We start from the raw sequence: 21,911 nt of genomic DNA, 5'->3' as shown, positions 1-21,911 counted from the left end.
TATTATAAAAATAGTTTATAAACATATCAAGCTAAATTGATAAAAATTTTATAAAATATTTTATTTGATTGTGGTATTGTAAAATTTTCAACAACAAAAAAAATCATGCTCAAATAAAAAATGAAGATATTTATTTTTTACAATTTCAAAACTATTTCAACAGGCAGTCAATTTTCTAAGCGGATAAAAACAATTCAGAAATTTAAATTAGAATATTAATTTGGAGAATCTTTTCGATGTCTTAATAAATATGTGAATAATACTATAAATAAAGTACAAACATTTTCTAAAAAAAATAATGAATAAGTTAATTAATTTTTACATTAAATGGAGTAATAATAATTTTTTAGAAAAAAATTTACAAATAAATTTAACAATATTATTATTTAAGACAATTTAATTAATTAAAAAGAATCATTCATACAACACAATAATATTTATTTAGAAAAATATGACATATTGAATAAAATTTTGTTTAAATATCTTTAAATTTTATAAAACTTTCAATTAAACATTTTTTATAGATGAATAAAGGAATTATTTAAAATGAATTTAATTAAATATAAAAAATTTTCAATATTTAAACCATGAATTTCTTGCTTGTATAAAATTAGTTTTGGACCATTGACGTAAAGGTAAAGAATACCAAGATATCTTAACATCTTTTGATACATTAAAAATTACTCTTTGATATCCAATTATTCTTGTGTAAATAAATTTTTTATCAACAACAGTTGCCACATACTTATTTTTTAATGGTAATTCAAGTCTATCAGGAAGAAATATTATCATATTATAAAAATTTGGATTTAAAAATTTTACCTTATTTTTAACCATAAACTTATTATTTTTATTTATAATTTTATCTTGGAGCATTACTTTAATCATCTGAATCATAGAATGTTTTTTTAAAATTCCATCAAGAAAGTGTGAAACATTATTATGAACAAACTCTTGATCAAGTCTTGATAAAATGACATATTTTGCCTTATTTTTATTTCTTAAAACACAATCCATATTTGCTAATTGTTGACCTTTATCAATCATACCAAAATTTGGATCAAAATTATTAGATTTTAAATTATATGGTAAATTACTCCAATTAATAATTCTAATATTTTTTTTGTATTTTAATATTTTTTTTATCATATTATCAACAATTTTACTCCATGAATTGTAATAAATATAAATTTTAATTTTATCATCAAAATTAAGCCAATATTTGATAAATTGTAAAAGTTTTCCGGGAAGATCAAAATTTTGAAGAATTGGTGTACAAACTGCAAATTGCCTTATTTTATATTTTTTTCTTTTTATAGTAATTTTTTTTAAATTAGAAAACTTTTTATCATATTTTTTTATTGAAATTTTACCAGAATAAGCTCCTATATTATCATTTATTGAACCTTTTTTATCATTAATTTGAATTTCACGTAAATTTGTTATATTTTTTAGGCGTATATTTTGTCTTCTACTTAAAAAAAGTATTATATAATTTTGTGAATATTCAATTTGAAATGCTGATCTAATATAAATAAATGAATCACTATGAATCGGTTTCTTTGGAATAATAGAATCAATTTCCTTTTTATACATTAAATGTTCCTCTTCCAAATAATTTCTTTTTTTTTTCAAATAATTTGTTATTATGGTATTATTTAATATAAAATTTTCTAAATAATTCCATTGATCAAGAAAATTAAATTTTTTACATTGATGTAATTTAAAATCATTGTTTTGTAATGGATTTTCCCAATATTTATATTTATTTGTTTTGATGTATCTATTTTTTTCAATTAAATCACTAAGCATAAAATCTTGTGGTGCCCATTTTGATTTAGTAATCCAAATATCTCTAACAAAATTTTTATATGACCTTTCTATTGATAATATTTTTATTCTTTTATTATCATAAATTTGTGAATTATCATCCTCATTTAATTCAGATACTTTTTCTAATAAATCATTAACACAAACACAAAATTTAATATAATTATTAGTGGTTTTAGATGTTGAAAAAATATGTAAACATGTTTTGTATAAACTATTATATTTTGTACTATAAAATTTCATTAATAACATTCCCATTAATGCTCCATTATCAGAAAAATGAAATGTTGATGGCATTTTATAAAAAAAATTAGCCCATCTTTTTAAAAACATTCTTCCATATCTGTTATTTTTTATAATATAAGGTGAAGAAGCAATTTCATGAGAATGTAAAGGACGTATAAATATAATATTTTCATTTGTTATTAATTTTTCTAAACGATGTAATGGATTAATAATTCCTATATCAGGTTTAAGTGAAAAAACATATTTTATTGTATTGTTAAATTTTTCCATATAAATACTAGTGGCACAATGTCTGGCAAAAAGAAAATCTTCCTGTGGACAAAGAATAGGTAAATTATATGATAATTGAAAATTTATCAATTTAAATATATATCCATATTGTAAAGAGTAACATTTAATACTTTCAATTGCCAATCTATGATTTTCATAAATTTTAGAATTTTCAATAATTATAACAATTGCAATTTGAGATGATGTAAAATTATTATCATATAAATCCTTAAAAAAAGAAATAAAAATTGTTTTTAAAATTAAAAAAAATTACATAGTCATTGCTACTATAGTCAAAGCTATAATTTTGATAACATTGAAGTTGTATGAACAAAAAAAAATGTAATAGAGATAAAATTTTTATCCAGAAGTTCTCCATAGAAGTAATATTTTAAATTAAATATTTTAAGAAAAATTGTGAAATTTTATCATTAATCATAATATATATTATAATGTATCTATTTTAATCTGGTTTCAAAATGTTTTTGTTGACAAAAAAATAAAGTTTCACGGATTTTTGTAAATTATATTTTTTTTAATTTCATAAAACTTTTGATTGTTTTACCATTAATTAAAGTAGTTTATTTCATGGTCCATTTAATATTATTAACTTTTTTTTTGAAAATTGGTTAAATTTCATTTTTTTTTATATTTAAACAAGGTTTCTATTTATTATTTTAAAAATATAAATATAATTATTAAATATAATACTTTTTAAATCATGTGTAAAATTTTAAATTATCATGATTATATGATAATTTTATATACGTAGAACTTTGGTTAAAAAATTTTTTTATGAAAAAGTCAAAGTTTTAAACTAGACAAAAAAATATTCATTATAAATTATGTATTTTATAACTAAAAAATTTATTAGATTATTTTTTTTATGATATCAAACAATATTATAAAAAAAAATTTTTTTTAAATCTTTAACAAAATTTATTATACAATGTAAAAAAGAACTTTTAAAAAATGTACTAAAAAGTGATTTAATATATTTACATATTATTGGAGATTAAAAATTTAATCAACATCATTAATTTAATTATATTCACTTTGATGAATGATAAAACATTTTAATTTGTATAAAAAATAATTTTTTACTTTATAAAAAAATTTCTACTGTTTTAAACAAATTTTTACGTCAAAATAATTAAAAGTATTATTTAAAATAAAAAATTCGTAATTTTCTCGTAATCCGATAATTAGTTTACTAAATATATTTAATGAAAAAAAATTATTTTACTTTTAACAATTCTTAAGTTAATGACATATATATTATAAGAAAAAATTAAAATAAGAAATAACCTGTATTATGTGATATAAAAGCAGTTAATAAATTTTAGTAATAATAATAAGATAAATTAAAAATGAATATTTATACAAATAATATTCTATTTTTGTTATATTTTCAAATATTTCTTCATTTAGGATTATGTTATAATAATTCTAGTATTGAAAAACAAATTGTAAATTCAACATTTTATGAACTTTTACAATATAAATTATCAACATGTATAATAGCTAAAAATTTTAGTTCTATGATTACAAGTATATTTTGTTATTTATTAATAGAACAAACAAGCGCGTGCTTCGCACACGCTTACCCGCAGAGCTAGACTTTGTAAGATGTATATTTTTTTTAATTATGCCATTAAAATAAATTAATGTTTTGTAAAAAAAATTCAAATATCTTTTAAATATTTTTAAACAAATTTGTTACAATTTTTAAAAGAATATATCTAGCAACGTTATCATTTTATTTAACTATTTATTTTTTAGCAATAAAACTAAAAATTTTTCTTATATATAAAATAATATAAATATTAGAAATTTTTGATATAAAAAGTAAAATAAATTTAAAATTAAAAAAATGCGCCTTTTCTGATTTTACTTGCGGTTTCACTCACACTTTTGAAGTGATGAGGTTAATTGAATTTAAAATTGTAACAATTTTAAAGAAAAGAATTTTTTAAAAATGATTAAATAAATTTTTTTTAATATAAATAAAAAATTTTTGCAAACGAAAAAAAATCTAAGATTATTTTATATTAAAAAATATTATGTTTCTTTAAAATTCAATAGTCATTTTAAATAATTTTTTTTTAATACGACAATAAAAAAAGATTTTAAAATATAAAAGAAAGATAATATTTTTAAATTTGTTTCTTTTTTGTTGTTAATATAAAAACCAATGAAAGTTAAGAATTTTTGTTATGTTTTTTTTTATTAAAAAACATTTAGAATAGTAATTTTATTGTTATTTTTTATTATTTGAAATATTTCTTTATTTTTTATATTTTGGTAAATTTTTTGATTAAAAGAGAATAACATTTTTGTAAAGATTTTTAAAAATTCATTTTTGTTACATTTTATGAAATATAATACATTAAGAAAAAATTTTCTATTAATTATATCATTTTTTAAATTTTTTTATTATATCAATTAATCTATTATTAATTTTATGATTTTTTAATAATTTACTTATTAGTGAAATTATAAAACATTGTTGTAATATTTTTATACATATTATAATATTTTTTTTCAATCAATATTTTTAATGCATTACAAAATCACAAATTATAAAACCAAAAAAGTATTTTTTCATATTAAAAAATGTAGAGTATTGTACTAAAAATATATATTATAATGTAGTAATATTATTGTATTGTTTTTTTTATATAGTAATAAAGTAGTTTCATAAACAAAACTAATATTTTAAATTACATTTTGAAATAGATTTATTGTGAATGATTAAAATTAATACATATATTTTTATTATTTATTCCAAAATTTTGTAGTTTAATAGAAAAAAAATTATTTTTCAACATATTACTAATAAATAGTTTTTTTTTAATTTCTTTAAAATTTTATAAGTTTTTTTTTACCATATCTTAAAAGCCGTAAATTAGTTTCAAACAATTCTAATTTTAACTAAAAGATCTTCAAAAATTACATAATTTTTTACCCCATCATCTTATTTAAAAAATTAATTTATAAAAAGTTATGAGACATTAAAAGTTAAAAAATTTTAGAAAATTTTTAGCCTAATTCTAGAGCCTTATGTCATGCTTTAAAATTATTTTTTTTTATTTGTTAATAAGGAAAACGGTTTTTTCCGACCTTTCTTTAGCTATACCTTTATTGTTACCTCAAAATAACTTGAAAAAAAAATTTTGAGCAAATATTGTTTATGATACTTTTTTTTCTTTATGCTACAATATCTCAGCGAAAAAATATTTTTTTTTAAAAATGAATGTACTTATTGTTGTTAGTGTGTCTTTTTATGCTAGAAACTTGTATTAAAAATTTAATTTTCATAAATAATTTTTTAAAAAACATTTCTCCTTTTTATATATAGGATAATATATATAAGATAATAATATCTACTTAACACTTTTAAGTTTTAAAATATTTAAAGAATATTTAATGTAGTTTAAAGTATATAAAATAATTTTTGATATAATCTTTAATTTTTTGTTTTTTTTTTAAAAATATATGATGTGATTTAAGGTATTTAAAATATTTTTGAAAATTTTTAATACACAAATTTGTAATTACATTGATAAAATATAATTAAAATATGAGATAAGTATTATTAATTTTATACATTGACATTTTTCCTTTACAGATATAGCTATAAAAAACAATTAGTGTAAAAAATAATTTTTTTTTCTTTTAAATATATTATAAATATCTTTTCTTTTAAGAATACATTGGATTTTTTTGAAAATTGTTAATAATTGCAAAAAAAATATACTTTTGATTTGCAACTAAAAATTGAAAATTTATATTTTATATATTTATGTTGATAATTGTGTCGAAAAAAAATTTTTAAAACTTTGATTGTCCAAAAAGAAAAAAAAATCTTCTCAAAAAAAAACAATTTTACATTTACAAATAAAACTTTTTGTAACTAATTTTTATATTGACATCTTTTTGTTAAATATTTATTGTTTAATATCTCAAGAATGGAATGTCCGTTTTAGTAAACGTAATCTCATTCGAAAGAGCATCAAATACTTTATCAATCGTATTTTTATTGTTATGTTAAAAAATTGCTTTTTAAAAAGTTATGAGCAAGTAATAGAAAAAAGGACAAAAATTGTTAAATAAATTTTAGATTTTATGCTTTTTCAAAGATGTCTTGAGAATGGAAAATAATGAAGATATGGTATAGTAGTCAAAATGTAGAGAAAAAAATTCTTTAGGATACCTTTTTTTTTATTTCTCAAAAAATTTTTTTTTCAAAAGTTATAAAGCTTTAAAATTTTATACCTAAGTTTAGATTATCATATCTCAATTAAAACTTCATCTTTTTAAAAAATAAGGCCGTAAACGTTTTCTCCAACCCTTTTTTACCTTAAGATCAAATTTTGCTAAAAAAACTCTTAAAATTATAATGTTACAGCAAATGAAACATGTGCTGTTTTTGCTGTAGTATCTATATAAAGACGCAATTTTTTCAAAAAATTATTGTACTTTTCATGATCAGCGCATTTTTTTACCCTAGGATAAGTTAAAAAATATTAAAAATTCTAAAAAAATTTTTCCTACTCAATTCTCGCCTATATATAATTAGGAAAAAATTTAAATTAAAATATAAACATTTGGCTGATTTTAATTGGAGATTTTCAGATTGTGTATCAAGAATAAAATATAAATCTTTAGAAAAATTAATAAAAAATTCAAACTATAATAATGATATTAAATTTTATAATGAATGGGTATTGTTATTAATTATTAGAAATCCAATTGAAAGATTTATAAGTGGATATGTTGATAAATGTACTTTACCAAAAAGGTTAAAAAAACCATCAAAAATGTGTCTTTATTGTGTTTCAAATATAAAATGTTTTATTAACAGATTATATAATAAATTGAATTCTTCAATAAGAATAAAAAAATCAACATATAATGGAGTTAAAAAACATTTTTATCCTCAAACATTGTATGTACCATTAAATTATATTATTTATTTTTATTTTCAGACAATGTAATTATTATAAATATAAAAAAAAATTTAAAATATTAAAATATGAAAATAATAAATTAAATAATTTTTATTCTCAATTAAAAAATGTATTAGAAGATAGAAATGTTTCAAAAAGTCATATTGATTTTATTGATATGGAAATAAGAAATTATAAAATTCATCATGCAACATCTGGGAGAAAAATAACAACTGAAATTGCATCATATTTATATAATGATGTGAATCTAATGAAAAAATTAGTTAATATATATTATAATGATTTTATTGAATGGAATTTTAAATATCCTAAAATATTGTAATGTTTTATATACTTTAAAAAAAAATACAAATTATTATGAAGTTAACTAATACATATGACATACTATAAAAAAAGTTGTTATATCTGTATATAAATTCATTAAAAATTGTTTGTTTTTAAAAACAATAATAATTATAATTTTTTGTTAAGATTTATTATTTTTTTTTTTTTAATTTTTAATTATTAATATAAAAATATTAACATTGAAAAAAGGGTTTTATAACTTAAATCATAATTATGATGTTATATATAAATGCTTGTTTATATAAAATATACCTGAAGGGTATATATTAAAAAAATGCAAACAAATATAATATTATTAATTAGCTTTCTAAATATTATATATAAAACTAAACTGTGTTAATAAATTAAAATACATTTTAGTAAGCTTATTTATTATTTACAAACATATTTTTCTAATTATGAATAAGTATTGTCATATATTACATTTTAAAGAAAATACAAAAGATAACAGTTTTATTAAAAATAATCTAAATTACAAAACTTTTGATAAGAAATTTAAAAGATATGGTACTATCAATGGTATCAACCTAAAAGATATGAATATTAATATAATATTTCAAAATTTAAATACTTTAAATTGTGAGGAAGAAGAATCTACTGAACTTTTACACAAAATAGATTCAATGGATGATGATGATTTTGAAAAATTAACCAAAATAATAGAATTTGAAAATTTAAAATTAAAAGAAAGTATATTTTTAAATCATCTTTTGTATTATCCAGATAAAATTTTTCAAGAAAATATAATTTGTCAAGATAAAATTTCTACTGAAGATCAAAAACTTTTTTTGTATAAAAAATTGTTAGAAAAACAAGAAATGATACTAAAAAAAGAAAATATACTTTTGAATCAACAATTAGAGTATGTTGAAAAATTGAAAAATCTTCAAAACAATATTGAAAAATTAAATGAAATGTCTCCAAAATTTTAATTAAGTTTTTATTTAATTTTCATATTATAATATAGTGATTGAGTATTTACAATAAAAAAATTTACCAATTATATAAATATGTTTTTTTATATTAATTTCAATTTTGAAATATTTATATTAACAAATTATAATATCAAAAAAGTTTTAACAATATTAGTTTACTTATAATTCTTTAAAAAACTTTTCAAATGACTCTTGCATATTTTAGTATAACATTTTTTTATATGTTAAAATTGTATTCAATTTATTTTTGTGTAAAGTTTTGCTAATTTAACTAAAACATTTTTATTGTAAATGTGCTAATTTTCTCTAAACTTAATATTTCTGAAATCAACTTATAGTATTAGCAAAACTTTGTAAATAATCCTACTTAACATTATCTTAAACTTTTATTATTTGACAACATTTCAAATTAAAACAATGTTTTTAAAATATTTTATGTATTTCATAAAAAAAAAAATAGAATATTTCTAATTAGTTTTTTTTATTAAAAAAACATATGAAAACAAATTTATTATTATATATAAATTATGAAAATATATTTTACATACCGATTTGAAATAAACTTATTTAATAAATTTAAAAAAGTTGTTCATTTAAATTTTTATTACTATAACTTTGTTTTTTAACAATAAAAATAAACTGAATATATAATAAAAATAAAGTAAATAAAATTTTTATTAGTCTTAACAAAAAAATTTGATATGTTTTTTTAATTATTTAGGTATTTTAAATAATAAACAATATTGATTTTTTTTTCTAGTTATTAAAATGTCTTGATTTTATTTCTTTAACATTATTAATTTAACAAATTATTATTTTTGTTATTATATAATATTGCAAATAATAAAAATTTATCCAAAAACAAATGAAAAAAAATTTTTAACTTTTTCACCAAAGGTAGGAGCTTTAAAAATATGAATCAATAGTTAAGTTTTTTTATTACCTGGTGTAGTAGTAAGCAAATTTAATAATTCGTAATCTAAAATAAAAATATTGTTTAATATAATAAAAAAAATTTTGTCTCAAAATTACAAGCTGTGATATTTAAATAATAAACTGGATCTAAAATAAAAATATTGTTTAATATAGTTAAAAAAATTTGGTCTCAAAATTACCTGCAGTTGATTGAAATGCGAATTTTAAAACTAAAATAAAATTATTGTTTAATATAGTTAAAAAAGTTTTGTCTCAAAATTACATTCTTCATCACTCATTGTGGCATCTTCAGCTAAAATAAAAATAATTTTTAATATAGTTAAAAAAGTTTTGTCTCAAAATTACTTGGAGTAGCTTTTGTAGTGGCATCTTCTCTTCTGAATCTATCTAATTTTTCCTGTAAAATATAATTATTTAAATTATGTTTAGCTTTTTAATATTACTAACATTTTTAAATACTAAATTTCTTGCTTTATAATCTTGTAATTTAAATCCTTTTGAAAAATCAAGTGAAATTAATAGAATTGTAGTAAAAATTGTTAATTTAAAATAATACATTTTAACTTTAGTATAAATTTCTTTTTGAAGAAGAGTTTTTATACACTTTTTTTATTTATTTTTTTTAAAACTATAGTTAAATATAATTTTTGATAATAATATTTGTATAGCATAATAATTTTTATTAATTATAAACTTTTAAATTTTACAATTCTTTTTTTTTACATAAACTAATACAAAAAGTGCTTTACAAATAAAATATATTTTAAATTTGATATTTTTTTTTAATTTATAATATAAGTAAAAAATAACATGATTGTATGTATTGTATTAAATTGTCTCAAAAAATACCATTTTTAGGTAATAGGAAAAGATTAATTATTTTTCATAGCAATGCACGTTTACTTATTTCAAGAATCACATTTTTTAAAGTAAACAAATTGAAATATGAAACTTACTCTTTTTATTTTCTTGATCACGCTCCAACATATTTCTTTATTTTTAAAGCATCTTGACCAATTCTGTAAGATAAAGTTTTCAAAAACAAATAGATTCAAAAAAGTACATTTTAAGAATTTATTCTCTCACATACTTCAATTTTTTTTCTAACATTATAAATAAATTACAATTATATTAGTAGCAATGTAATAAAACTAATGACATTTATTTCTAATAAAAATTTTTAATAGGAGTAGCTCATTTTAAGTGGAATAATCTAAAATAATTAAACTTTTATTTATATTAATTTACGACGATAATTTGAACATGAAGAATGATTTTTTCTGTTTTTTTATTATTTTAATATTGAAAACTATAAAATGTTCTTTTTTTTCTTCAGAAATATTTTTAGAGTTATTTTTTAATATAATTTTAAAATCAAAAACATTATCTAAAATTAGTAAAATATATCAATAAATTTAATTAAATAATATACTCTTATTAATGGATATAAAATAAATTTTTTTTTATTTCTTTTTTTCAATTATAAATCATCTTTTTGAAAAAAATTTCCATTTTTTTGCAATAAAATTTTATATCTAAAAAAATAAGTTTATAAATCAAATATATCAATAGTTCTATTTTGATCTTGAAATTCTTTCCAATTTGTAGAAATATTATCAATTTTTATTAATGTTAAAGCAATATAAGCAGTTCCATTAGTTGATTGAAGAATCTAAAAAACAGAATTTTATTTAATACTATTTTTAATACTTCAAATTCAGCACTTTCCGGTGAAATTTTTGAAGGAAATTGTTTTATTTCACAAGTATAACCATCTAAAAGTATATCATTATTTTTCTTGTTTTTAAATACATTTACCATAAAATAAAGAGATGTATTGTTAAGTAAGTACTCTGTGAATTTTGTACTTGCACATAATTTTGAAGGATCTGATGGTTTTTTTTATTGTTCCAATTATTCTTTTCAATATTTGTCTTTTTTTCTTTAACTAAGGTATTTTAATTACAAGTTCTACTTTGTTTCCACTATCTTTAACAACAGAAATGGCAATTGGAGCATTGTTAAGTAAAACTTTTAATTCATTATTATTTTTAATGATAATATAGAAGTTTAATGTAAATTAATCTAAAAAAATTTGAATATTAATAAAATTTTTAAAAAACACTTTAATTAATTAATAAAATTTTATTACATCAAAATAGTTTACTTTTAATTTTATAAAATAGGTATTTGCAATAACTTAATAATGGATATTATTTTTACTAATATACATAAAAATAGTCTTAAGCAATTAGTATATAATTAAAAAATATTAATAAAGAATAAAATTTCTACATAAATTAAAAAAAATTATATTCATTTATGAATAAAATTGTAATGCATTTAAATTGGTTAAAAATAATATTTTTTTATACTCAATTGATACTATTTTTAAAAAGCATTTTTGTATTTTGTAAAATCAGTTAATTTCAAATCAGATTGATCTTAAATACAATTGATATATAAAAACTTGTGTTCACTTTTAAATTCTATTTTTTATTAGTAATAGTGACACTTAAAAACGTTACAGTATTTTATCTTTTTTCTAGATATCAAATATTTAAATCAAAATGAAGACCGAAAGCAGTTCCACAAAAAATTGATGATTTTTAATTTATTTAATTGTTAATTAAACATTTATCATTTTTTATATTCTTTTATTAATTGTATGTACTTTTTTTCATGAAATTAAAGTATATATAAATACAAATGATAAATTATTAATAAAATAAAGCAACAGTATTGTATTTTTTTAAAATAACTATATTATTAAATTTTAACAAAATGAAAAAATTGTAAATCAGGGCATTAAGATGAAGCAAAGTAGAATGTATAAAAAAAGTATAATAGATATGTTTTTTTTTTTTTTGAAAAGATTAATTAATAATCAAATTATACTTAACTTTTTTTAAACTTATTATTTATATATTATGCTGTTTTGATAATTTTTATTATATCTAATTACTTTAATTATTTTTTATTTTTTTTTAGATATAAAGATAAAAATTATAAACATTTTACTTAGAAAAAAAAGAAAGTGATAAAAAAATTACATAGTCATTGTTATTATAGTCAAAGCTATAATTTTGATAACATTGAAGTTGTATGAACAAAATAAAATGTAATAGAGATAAAATTTTTATCCAGAAGTTCTCCATAGAAAGAATATTTTAAATTATAAATTTTAAGAAAAATTGTAAAAATTTTATCATTAATCATAATATATATTATAATGTATCTATTTTAATCTGGTTTCATAATGTTTTTGTTGACAAAAAAATAAAGTTTCACGGATTTTTGTAAATTATATTTTTTTTAATTTCATAAAACTTTTTATTGTTTTACTTTTAATTAAAGTAGTTTATTTCATGGTCCATTTAATATTATTAACTTTTTTATTTGAAATTTGGTTTAAATTCATTTTTTTTATATTTAAACAAGGTTTCTATTTATTATTTTTAAAATATAAATATAATTATTAAATATAATACTTTTTAAATCATGTGTAAAATTTTAAATTATCATGATTATATGATAATTTTATATACGTAGAACTTTGGTTAAAAAATTTTTTTATGAAAAAGTCAAAGTTTTAAACTAGACAAAAAAATATTCATTATAAATTATGTATTTTATAACTAAAAAATTTATTAGATTATTTTTTTTATGATATCAAACAATATTATAAAAAAACATTTTTTTAAATCTTTAACAAAATTTATCATACAATGTATAAATGAACTTTTAAAAAATGTACTAAAAGTTGATTTAATATATTTACATATTATTAGAGATTAAAAATTTAATCAACATCATTAATTTAATTATATTCACTTTGATGAATGATAAAACATTTTAATTTGTATAAAAAATAATTTTTTACTTTATAAAAAAATTTCTACTGTTTTAAACAAATTTTTACGTCAAAATAATTAAAAGTATTATTTAAAATAAAAAATTCGTAATTTTCTCGTAATCCGATAATTAGTTTACTAAATATATTTAATGAAAAAAAAATTATTTTACTTTTAACAATTCTTAAGTTAATGACATATATATTATAAGAAAAAATTAAAATAAGAAATAACCTATATTATGTGATATAAAAGCAGTTAATAAATTTTAGTAATAATAATTAGATAAATTAAAAATGAATATTTATACAAATAATATTCTATTTTTGTTATATTTTCAAATATTTCTTCATTTAGGATTATGTTATAATAATTCTAGTATTGAAAAACAAATTGTAAATTCAACATTTTATGAACTTTTACAATATAAATTATCAACATGTATAATAGCTAAAAATTTTAGTTCTATGATTACAAGTATATTTTGTTATTTATTAATAGAACAAACAAGCGCGTGCTTCGCACACGCTTACTCGCAGAGCTAGACTTTGTAAGATGTATATTTTTTTTAATTATGCCATTAAAATAAATTAATGTTTTGTAAAAAAAATTCAAATATCTTTTAAATATTTTTAAACAAATTTGTTACAATTTTTAAAAGAATATATCTAGCAACGTTATCATTTTATTTAACTATTTATTTTTTAGCAATAAAACTAAAAATTTTTCTTATATATAAAATAATATAAATATTAGAAATTTTTGATATAAAAAGTAAAATAAATTTAAAATTAAAAAAATGCGCCTTTTCTGATTTTACTTGCGGTTTCACTCACACTTTTGAAGTGATGAGGTTAATTGAATTTAAAATTGTAACAATTTTAAAGAAAAGAATTTTTTAAAAATGATTAAATAAATTTTTTTTAATATAAATAAAAAATTTTTGCAAACGAAAAAAAATCTAAGATTATTTTATATTAAAAAATATTATGTTTCTTTAAAATTCAATAGTCATTTTAAATAATTTTTTTTTAATACGACAATAAAAAAAGATTTTAAAATATAAAAGAAAGATAATATTTTTAAATTTGTTTCTTTTTTGTTGTTAATATAAAAACCAATGAAAGTTAAGAATTTTTGTTATGTTTTTTTTTATTAAAAAACATTTAGAATAGTAATTTTATTGTTATTTTTTATTATTTGAAATATTTCTTTATTTTTTATATTTTGGTAAATTTTTTGATTAAAAGAGAATAACATTTTTGTAAAGATTTTTAAAAATTCATTTTTGTTACATTTTATGAAATATAATACATTAAGAAAAAATTTTCTATTAATTATATCATTTTTTAAATTTTTTTATTATATCAATTAATCTATTATTAATTTTATGATTTTTTAATAATTTACTTATTAGTGAAATTATAAAACATTGTTGTAATATTTTTATACATATTATAATATTTTTTTTCAATCAATATTTTTAATGCATTACAAAATCACAAATTATAAAACCAAAAAAGTATTTTTTCATATTAAAAAATGTAGAGTATTGTACTAAAAATATATATTATAATGTAGTAATATTATTGTATTGTTTTTTTTATATAGTAATAAAGTAGTTTCATAAACAAAACTAATATTTTAAATTACATTTTGAAATAGATTTATTGTGAATGATTAAAATTAATACATATATTTTTATTATTTATTCCAAAATTTTGTAGTTTAATAGAAAAAAAATTATTTTTCAACATATTACTAATAAATAGTTTTTTTTTAATTTCTTTAAAATTTTATAAGTTTTTTTTTACCATATCTTAAAAGCCGTAAATTAGTTTCAAACAATTCTAATTTTAACTAAAAGATCTTCAAAAATTACATAATTTTTTACCCCATCATCTTATTTAAAAAATTAATTTATAAAAAGTTATGAGACATTAAAAGTTAAAAAATTTTAGAAAATTTTTAGCCTAATTCTAGAGCCTTATGTCATGCTTTAAAATTATTTTTTTTTATTTGTTAATAAGGAAAACGGTTTTTTCCGACCTTTCTTTAGCTATACCTTTATTGTTACCTCAAAATAACTTGAAAAAAAAATTTTGAGCAAATATTGTTTATGATACTTTTTTTTCTTTATGCTACAATATCTCAGCGAAAAAATATTTTTTTTTAAAAATGAATGTACTTATTGTTGTTAGTGTGTCTTTTTATGCTAGAAACTTGTATTAAAAATTTAATTTTCATAAATAATTTTTTAAAAAACATTTCTCCTTTTTATATATAGGATAATATATATAAGATAATAATATCTACTTAACACTTTTAAGTTTTAAAATATTTAAAGAATATTTAATGTAGTTTAAAGTATATAAAATAATTTTTGATATAATCTTTAATTTTTTGTTTTTTTTTTAAAAATATATGATGTGATTTAAGGTATTTAAAATATTTTTGAAAATTTTTAATACACAAATTTGTAATTACATTGATAAAATATAATTAAAATATGAGATAAGTATTATTAATTTTATACATTGACATTTTTCCTTTACAGATATAGCTATAAAAAACAATTAGTGTAAAAAATAATTTTTTTTTCTTTTAAATATATTATAAATATCTTTTCTTTTAAGAATACATTGGATTTTTTTGAAAATTGTTAATAATTGCAAAAAAAATATACTTTTGATTTGCAACTAAAAATTGAAAATTTATATTTTATATATTTATGTTGATAATTGTGTCGAAAAAAAATTTTTAAAACTTTGATTGTCCAAAAAGAAAAAAAAATCTTCTCAAAAAAAAACAATTTTACATTTACAAATAAAACTTTTTGTAACTAATTTTTATATTGACATCTTTTTGTTAAATATTTATTGTTTAATATCTCAAGAATGGAATGTCCGTTTTAGTAAACGTAATCTCATTCGAAAGAGCATCAAATACTTTATCAATCGTATTTTTATTGTTATGTTAAAAAATTGCTTTTTAAAAAGTTATGAGCAAGTAATAGAAAAAAGGACAAAAATTGTTAAATAAATTTTAGATTTTATGCTTTTTCAAAGATGTCTTGAGAATGGAAAATAATGAAGATATGGTATAGTAGTCAAAATGTAGAGAAAAAAATTCTTTAGGATACCTTTTTTTTTATTTCTCAAAAAATTTTTTTTTCAAAAGTTATAAAGCTTTAAAATTTTATACCTAAGTTTAGATTATCATATCTCAATTAAAACTTCATCTTTTTAAAAAATAAGGCCGTAAACGTTTTCTCCAACCCTTTTTTACCTTAAGATCAAATTTTGCTAAAAAAACTCTTAAAATTATAATGTTACAGCAAATGAAACATGTGCTGTTTTTGCTGTAGTATCTATATAAAGACGCAATTTTTTCAAAAAATTATTGTACTTTTCATGATCAGCGCATTTTTTTACCCTAGGATAAGTTAAAAAATATTAAAAATTCTAAAAAAATTTTTCCTACTCAATTCTCGCCTATATATAATTAGGAAAAAATTTAAATTAAAATATAAACATTTGGCTGATTTTAATTGGAGATTTTCAGATTGTGTATCAAGAATAAAATATAAATCTTTAGAAAAATTAATAAAAAATTCAAACTATAATAATGATATTAAATTTTATAATGAATGGGTATTGTTATTAATTATTAGAAATCCAATTGAAAGATTTATAAGTGGATATGTTGATAAATGTACTTTACCAAAAAGGTTAAAAAAACCATCAAAAATGTGTCTTTATTGTGTTTCAAATATAAAATGTTTTATTAACAGATTATATAATAAATTGAATTCTTCAATAAGAATAAAAAAATCAACATATAATGGAGTTAAAAAACATTTTTATCCTCAAACATTGTATGTACCATTAAATTATATTATTTATTTTTATTTTCAGACAATGTAATTATTATAAATATAAAAAAAAATTTAAAATATTAAAATATGAAAATAATAAATTAAATAATTTTTATTCTCAATTAAAAAATGTATTAGAAGATAGAAATGTTTCAAAAAGTCATATTGATTTTATTGATATGGAAATAAGAAATTATAAAATTCATCATGCAACATCTGGGAGAAAAATAACAACTGAAATTGCATCATATTTATATAATGATGTGAATCTAATGAAAAAATTAGTTAATATATATTATAATGATTTTATTGAATGGAATTTTAAATATCCTAAAATATTGTAATGTTTTATATACTTTAAAAAAAAATACAAATTATTATGAAGTTAACTAATACATATGACATACTATAAAAAAAGTTGTTATATCTGTATATAAATTCATTAAAAATTGTTTGTTTTTAAAAACAATAATAATTATAATTTTTTGTTAAGATTTATTATTTTTTTTTTTTAATTTTTAATTATTAATATAAAAATATTAACATTGAAAAAAGGGTTTTATAACTTAAATCATAATTATGATGTTATATATAAATGCTTGTTTATATAAAATATACCTGAAGGGTATATATTAAAAAAATGCAAACAAATATAATATTATTAATTAGCTTTCTAAATATTATATATAAAACTAAACTGTGTTAATAAATTAAAATACATTTTAGTAAGCTTATTTATTATTTACAAACATATTTTTCTAATTATGAATAAGTATTGTCATATATTACATTTTAAAGAAAATACAAAAGATAACAGTTTTATTAAAAATAATCTAAATTACAAAACTTTTGATAAGAAATTTAAAAGATATGGTACTATCAATGGTATCAACCTAAAAGATATGAATATTAATATAATATTTCAAAATTTAAATACTTTAAATTGTGAGGAAGAAGAATCTACTGAACTTTTACACAAAATAGATTCAATGGATGATGATGATTTTGAAAAATTAACCAAAATAATAGAATTTGAAAATTTAAAATTAAAAGAAAGTATATTTTTAAATCATCTTTTGTATTATCCAGATAAAATTTTTCAAGAAAATATAATTTGTCAAGATAAAATTTCTACTGAAGATCAAAAACTTTTTTTGTATAAAAAATTGTTAGAAAAACAAGAAATGATACTAAAAAAAGAAAATATACTTTTGAATCAACAATTAGAGTATGTTGAAAAATTGAAAAATCTTCAAAACAATATTGAAAAATTAAATGAAATGTCTCCAAAATTTTAATTAAGTTTTTATTTAATTTTCATATTATAATATAGTGATTGAGTATTTACAATAAAAAAATTTACCAATTATATAAATATGTTTTTTTATATTAATTTCAATTTTGAAATATTTATATTAACAAATTATAATATCAAAAAAGTTTTAACAATATTAGTTTACTTATAATTCTTTAAAAAACTTTTCAAATGACTCTTGCATATTTTAGTATAACATTTTTTTATATGTTAAAATTGTATTCAATTTATTTTTGTGTAAAGTTTTGCTAATTTAACTAAAACATTTTTATTGTAAATGTGCTAATTTTCTCTAAACTTAATATTTCTGAAATCAACTTATAGTATTAGCAAAACTTTGTAAATAATCCTACTTAACATTATCTTAAACTTTTATTATTTGACAACATTTCAAATTAAAACAATGTTTTTAAAATATTTTATGTATTTCATAAAAAAAAAAATAGAATATTTCTAATTAGTTTTTTTTATTAAAAAAACATATGAAAACAAATTTATTATTATATATAAATTATGAAAATATATTTTACATACCGATTTGAAATAAACTTATTTAATAAATTTAAAAAAGTTGTTCATTTAAATTTTTATTACTATAACTTTGTTTTTTAACAATAAAAATAAACTGAATATATAATAAAAATAAAGTAAATAAAATTTTTATTAGTCTTAACAAAAAAATTTGATATGTTTTTTTAATTATTTAGGTATTTTAAATAATAAACAATATTGATTTTTTTTTCTAGTTATTAAAATGTCTTGATTTTATTTCTTTAACATTATTAATTTAACAAATTATTATTTTTGTTATTATATAATATTGCAAATAATAAAAATTTATCCAAAAACAAATGAAAAAAAATTTTTAACTTTTTCACCAAAGGTAGGAGCTTTAAAAATATGAATCAATAGTTAAGTTTTTTTATTACCTGGTGTAGTAGTAAGCAAATTTAATAATTCGTAATCTAAAATAAAAATATTGTTTAATATAATAAAAAAAATTTTGTCTCAAAATTACAAGCTGTGATATTTAAATAATAAACTGGATCTAAAATAAAAATATTGTTTAATATAGTTAAAAAAATTTGGTCTCAAAATTACCTGCAGTTGATTGAAATGCGAATTTTAAAACTAAAATAAAATTATTGTTTAATATAGTTAAAAAAGTTTTGTCTCAAAATTACATTCTTCATCACTCATTGTGGCATCTTCAGCTAAAATAAAAATAATTTTTAATATAGTTAAAAAAGTTTTGTCTCAAAATTACTTGGAGTAGCTTTTGTAGTGGCATCTTCTCTTCTGAATCTATCTAATTTTTCCTGTAAAATATAATTATTTAAATTATGTTTAGCTTTTTAATATTACTAACATTTTTAAATACTAAATTTCTTGCTTTATAATCTTGTAATTTAAATCCTTTTGAAAAATCAAGTGAAATTAATAGAATTGTAGTAAAAATTGTTAATTTAAAATAATACATTTTAACTTTAGTATAAATTTCTTTTTGAAGAAGAGTTTTTATACACTTTTTTTATTTATTTTTTTTAAAACTATAGTTAAATATAATTTTTGATAATAATATTTGTATAGCATAATAATTTTTATTAATTATAAACTTTTAAATTTTACAATTCTTTTTTTTTACATAAACTAATACAAAAAGTGCTTTACAAATAAAATGTATTTTAAATTTGATATTTTTTTTTAATTTATAATATAAGTAAAAAATAACATGATTGTATGTATTGTATTAAATTGTCTCAAAAAATACCATTTTTAGGTAATAGGAAAAGATTAATTATTTTTCATAGCAATGCACGTTTACTTATTTCAAGAATCACATTTTTTAAAGTAAACAAATTGAAATATGAAACTTACTCTTTTTATTTTCTTGATCACGCTCCAACATATTTCTTTATTTTTAAAGCATCTTGACCAATTCTGTAAGATAAAGTTTTCAAAAACAAATAGATTCAAAAAAGTACATTTTAAGAATTTATTCTCTCACATACTTCAATTTTTTTTCTAACATTATAAATAAATTACAATTATATTAGTAGCAATGTAATAAAACTAATGACATTTATTTCTAATAAAAATTTTTAATAGGAGTAGCTCATTTTAAGTGGAATAATCTAAAATAATTAAACTTTTATTTATATTAATTTACGACGATAATTTGAACATGAAGAATGATTTTTTCTGTTTTTTTATTATTTTAATATTGAAAACTATAAAATGTTCTTTTTTTTCTTCAGAAATATTTTTAGAGTTATTTTTTAATATAATTTTAAAATCAAAAACATTATCTAAAATTAGTAAAATATATCAATAAATTTAATTAAATAATATACTCTTATTAATGGATATAAAATAAATTTTTTTTTATTTCTTTTTTTCAATTATAAATCATCTTTTTGAAAAAAATTTCCATTTTTTTGCAATAAAATTTTATATCTAAAAAAATAAGTTTATAAATCAAATATATCAATAGTTCTATTTTGATCTTGAAATTCTTTCCAATTTGTAGAAATATTATCAATTTTTATTAATGTTAAAGCAATATAAGCAGTTCCATTAGTTGATTGAAGAATCTAAAAAACAGAATTTTATTTAATACTATTTTTAATACTTCAAATTCAGCACTTTCCGGTGAAATTTTTGAAGGAAATTGTTTTATTTCACAAGTATAACCATCTAAAAGTATATCATTATTTTTCTTGTTTTTAAATACATTTACCATAAAATAAAGAGATGTATTGTTAAGTAAGTACTCTGTGAATTTTGTACTTGCACATAATTTTGAAGGATCTGATGGTTTTTTTTATTGTTCCAATTATTCTTTTCAATATTTGTCTTTTTTTCTTTAACTAAGGTATTTTAATTACAAGTTCTACTTTGTTTCCACTATCTTTAACAACAGAAATGGCAATTGGAGCATTGTTAAGTAAAACTTTTAATTCATTATTATTTTTAATGATAATATAGAAGTTTAATGTAAATTAATCTAAAAAAATTTGAATATTAATAAAATTTTTAAAAAACACTTTAATTAATTAATAAAATTTTATTACATCAAAATAGTTTACTTTTAATTTTATAAAATAGGTATTTGCAATAACTTAATAATGGATATTATTTTTACTAATATACATAAAAATAGTCTTAAGCAATTAGTATATAATTAAAAAATATTAATAAAGAATAAAATTTCTACATAAATTAAAAAAAATTATATTCATTTATGAATAAAATTGTAATGCATTTAAATTGGTTAAAAAATAATATTTTTTTATGCTCAATTGATACTATTTTTAAAAAGCATTGTTG

General features: G+C 16.7%; 7 protein-coding genes across 7 annotated transcripts in view; 2 read left to right on the top strand and 5 right to left on the bottom strand.

Moving 5' to 3' along the window:
• Positions 1-573: 573 nt before the first annotated feature.
• SRAE_2000465300 (Protein of unknown function DUF273 family-containing protein) lies at positions 574-2,725 on the bottom strand (the record flags this gene model as incomplete). The annotated part of the gene is made up of 2 exons (XM_024643552.1): positions 574-2,574; positions 2,621-2,725. The coding sequence occupies 2 exons, from the start codon at positions 2,723-2,725 to the stop codon at positions 574-576; spliced, it is 2,106 nt and encodes a 701-aa protein (XP_024509210.1).
• Positions 2,726-7,169: 4,444 nt separating this feature from the next.
• SRAE_2000465250 (Hypothetical protein) lies at positions 7,170-8,596 on the top strand (the record flags this gene model as incomplete). Its single annotated transcript, XM_024643550.1, has 3 exons — positions 7,170-7,297; positions 7,338-7,637; positions 8,167-8,596. 3 exons carry the CDS (start codon positions 7,170-7,172, stop codon positions 8,594-8,596), a joined length of 858 nt encoding a protein of 285 aa, XP_024509209.1.
• An 854-nt stretch (positions 8,597-9,450) lies between these two features.
• SRAE_2000465200 (Hypothetical protein) lies at positions 9,451-10,093 on the bottom strand (the record flags this gene model as incomplete). Its single annotated transcript, XM_024643549.1, has 7 exons — positions 9,451-9,503; positions 9,543-9,578; positions 9,632-9,661; positions 9,715-9,744; positions 9,798-9,827; positions 9,881-9,932; positions 9,983-10,093. The coding sequence occupies 7 exons, from the start codon at positions 10,091-10,093 to the stop codon at positions 9,451-9,453; spliced, it is 342 nt and encodes a 113-aa protein (XP_024509208.1).
• Positions 10,094-11,084: 991 nt separating this feature from the next.
• SRAE_2000465100 (Hypothetical protein) lies at positions 11,085-11,356 on the bottom strand (the record flags this gene model as incomplete). Its single annotated transcript, XM_024643548.1, has 2 exons — positions 11,085-11,207; positions 11,246-11,356. The coding sequence occupies 2 exons, from the start codon at positions 11,354-11,356 to the stop codon at positions 11,085-11,087; spliced, it is 234 nt and encodes a 77-aa protein (XP_024509207.1).
• A 5,782-nt stretch (positions 11,357-17,138) lies between these two features.
• On the top strand, positions 17,139-18,564 carry SRAE_2000465050 (Hypothetical protein; the record flags this gene model as incomplete). Its single annotated transcript, XM_024643547.1, has 3 exons — positions 17,139-17,266; positions 17,307-17,606; positions 18,135-18,564. The coding sequence occupies 3 exons, from the start codon at positions 17,139-17,141 to the stop codon at positions 18,562-18,564; spliced, it is 858 nt and encodes a 285-aa protein (XP_024509206.1).
• An 854-nt stretch (positions 18,565-19,418) lies between these two features.
• SRAE_2000465000 (Hypothetical protein) lies at positions 19,419-20,061 on the bottom strand (the record flags this gene model as incomplete). The annotated part of the gene is made up of 7 exons (XM_024643546.1): positions 19,419-19,471; positions 19,511-19,546; positions 19,600-19,629; positions 19,683-19,712; positions 19,766-19,795; positions 19,849-19,900; positions 19,951-20,061. The coding sequence occupies 7 exons, from the start codon at positions 20,059-20,061 to the stop codon at positions 19,419-19,421; spliced, it is 342 nt and encodes a 113-aa protein (XP_024509205.1).
• Positions 20,062-21,052: 991 nt separating this feature from the next.
• SRAE_2000464900 (UDP-glucuronosyl/UDP-glucosyltransferase family-containing protein) overlaps positions 21,053-21,911 on the bottom strand; it is a gene marked incomplete at both ends in the record, with an annotated part of 4,095 nt that continues 3,236 nt past the window's right edge. The window contains one exon of the mRNA XM_024643545.1: positions 21,053-21,175. Within this exon, the coding sequence (XP_024509204.1) occupies positions 21,053-21,175 (123 nt within the window). The remainder of the gene's footprint in view (positions 21,176-21,911) is intronic.

This window comes from Strongyloides ratti (assembly GCF_001040885.1).
Source record: "Strongyloides ratti genome assembly S_ratti_ED321, chromosome : 2".
Taxonomy (NCBI): domain Eukaryota; kingdom Metazoa; phylum Nematoda; class Chromadorea; order Rhabditida; family Strongyloididae; genus Strongyloides; species Strongyloides ratti.
Note: the sequence above shows the minus strand (reverse complement) of the source record. Positions and strands in the feature narration are given on the sequence as shown.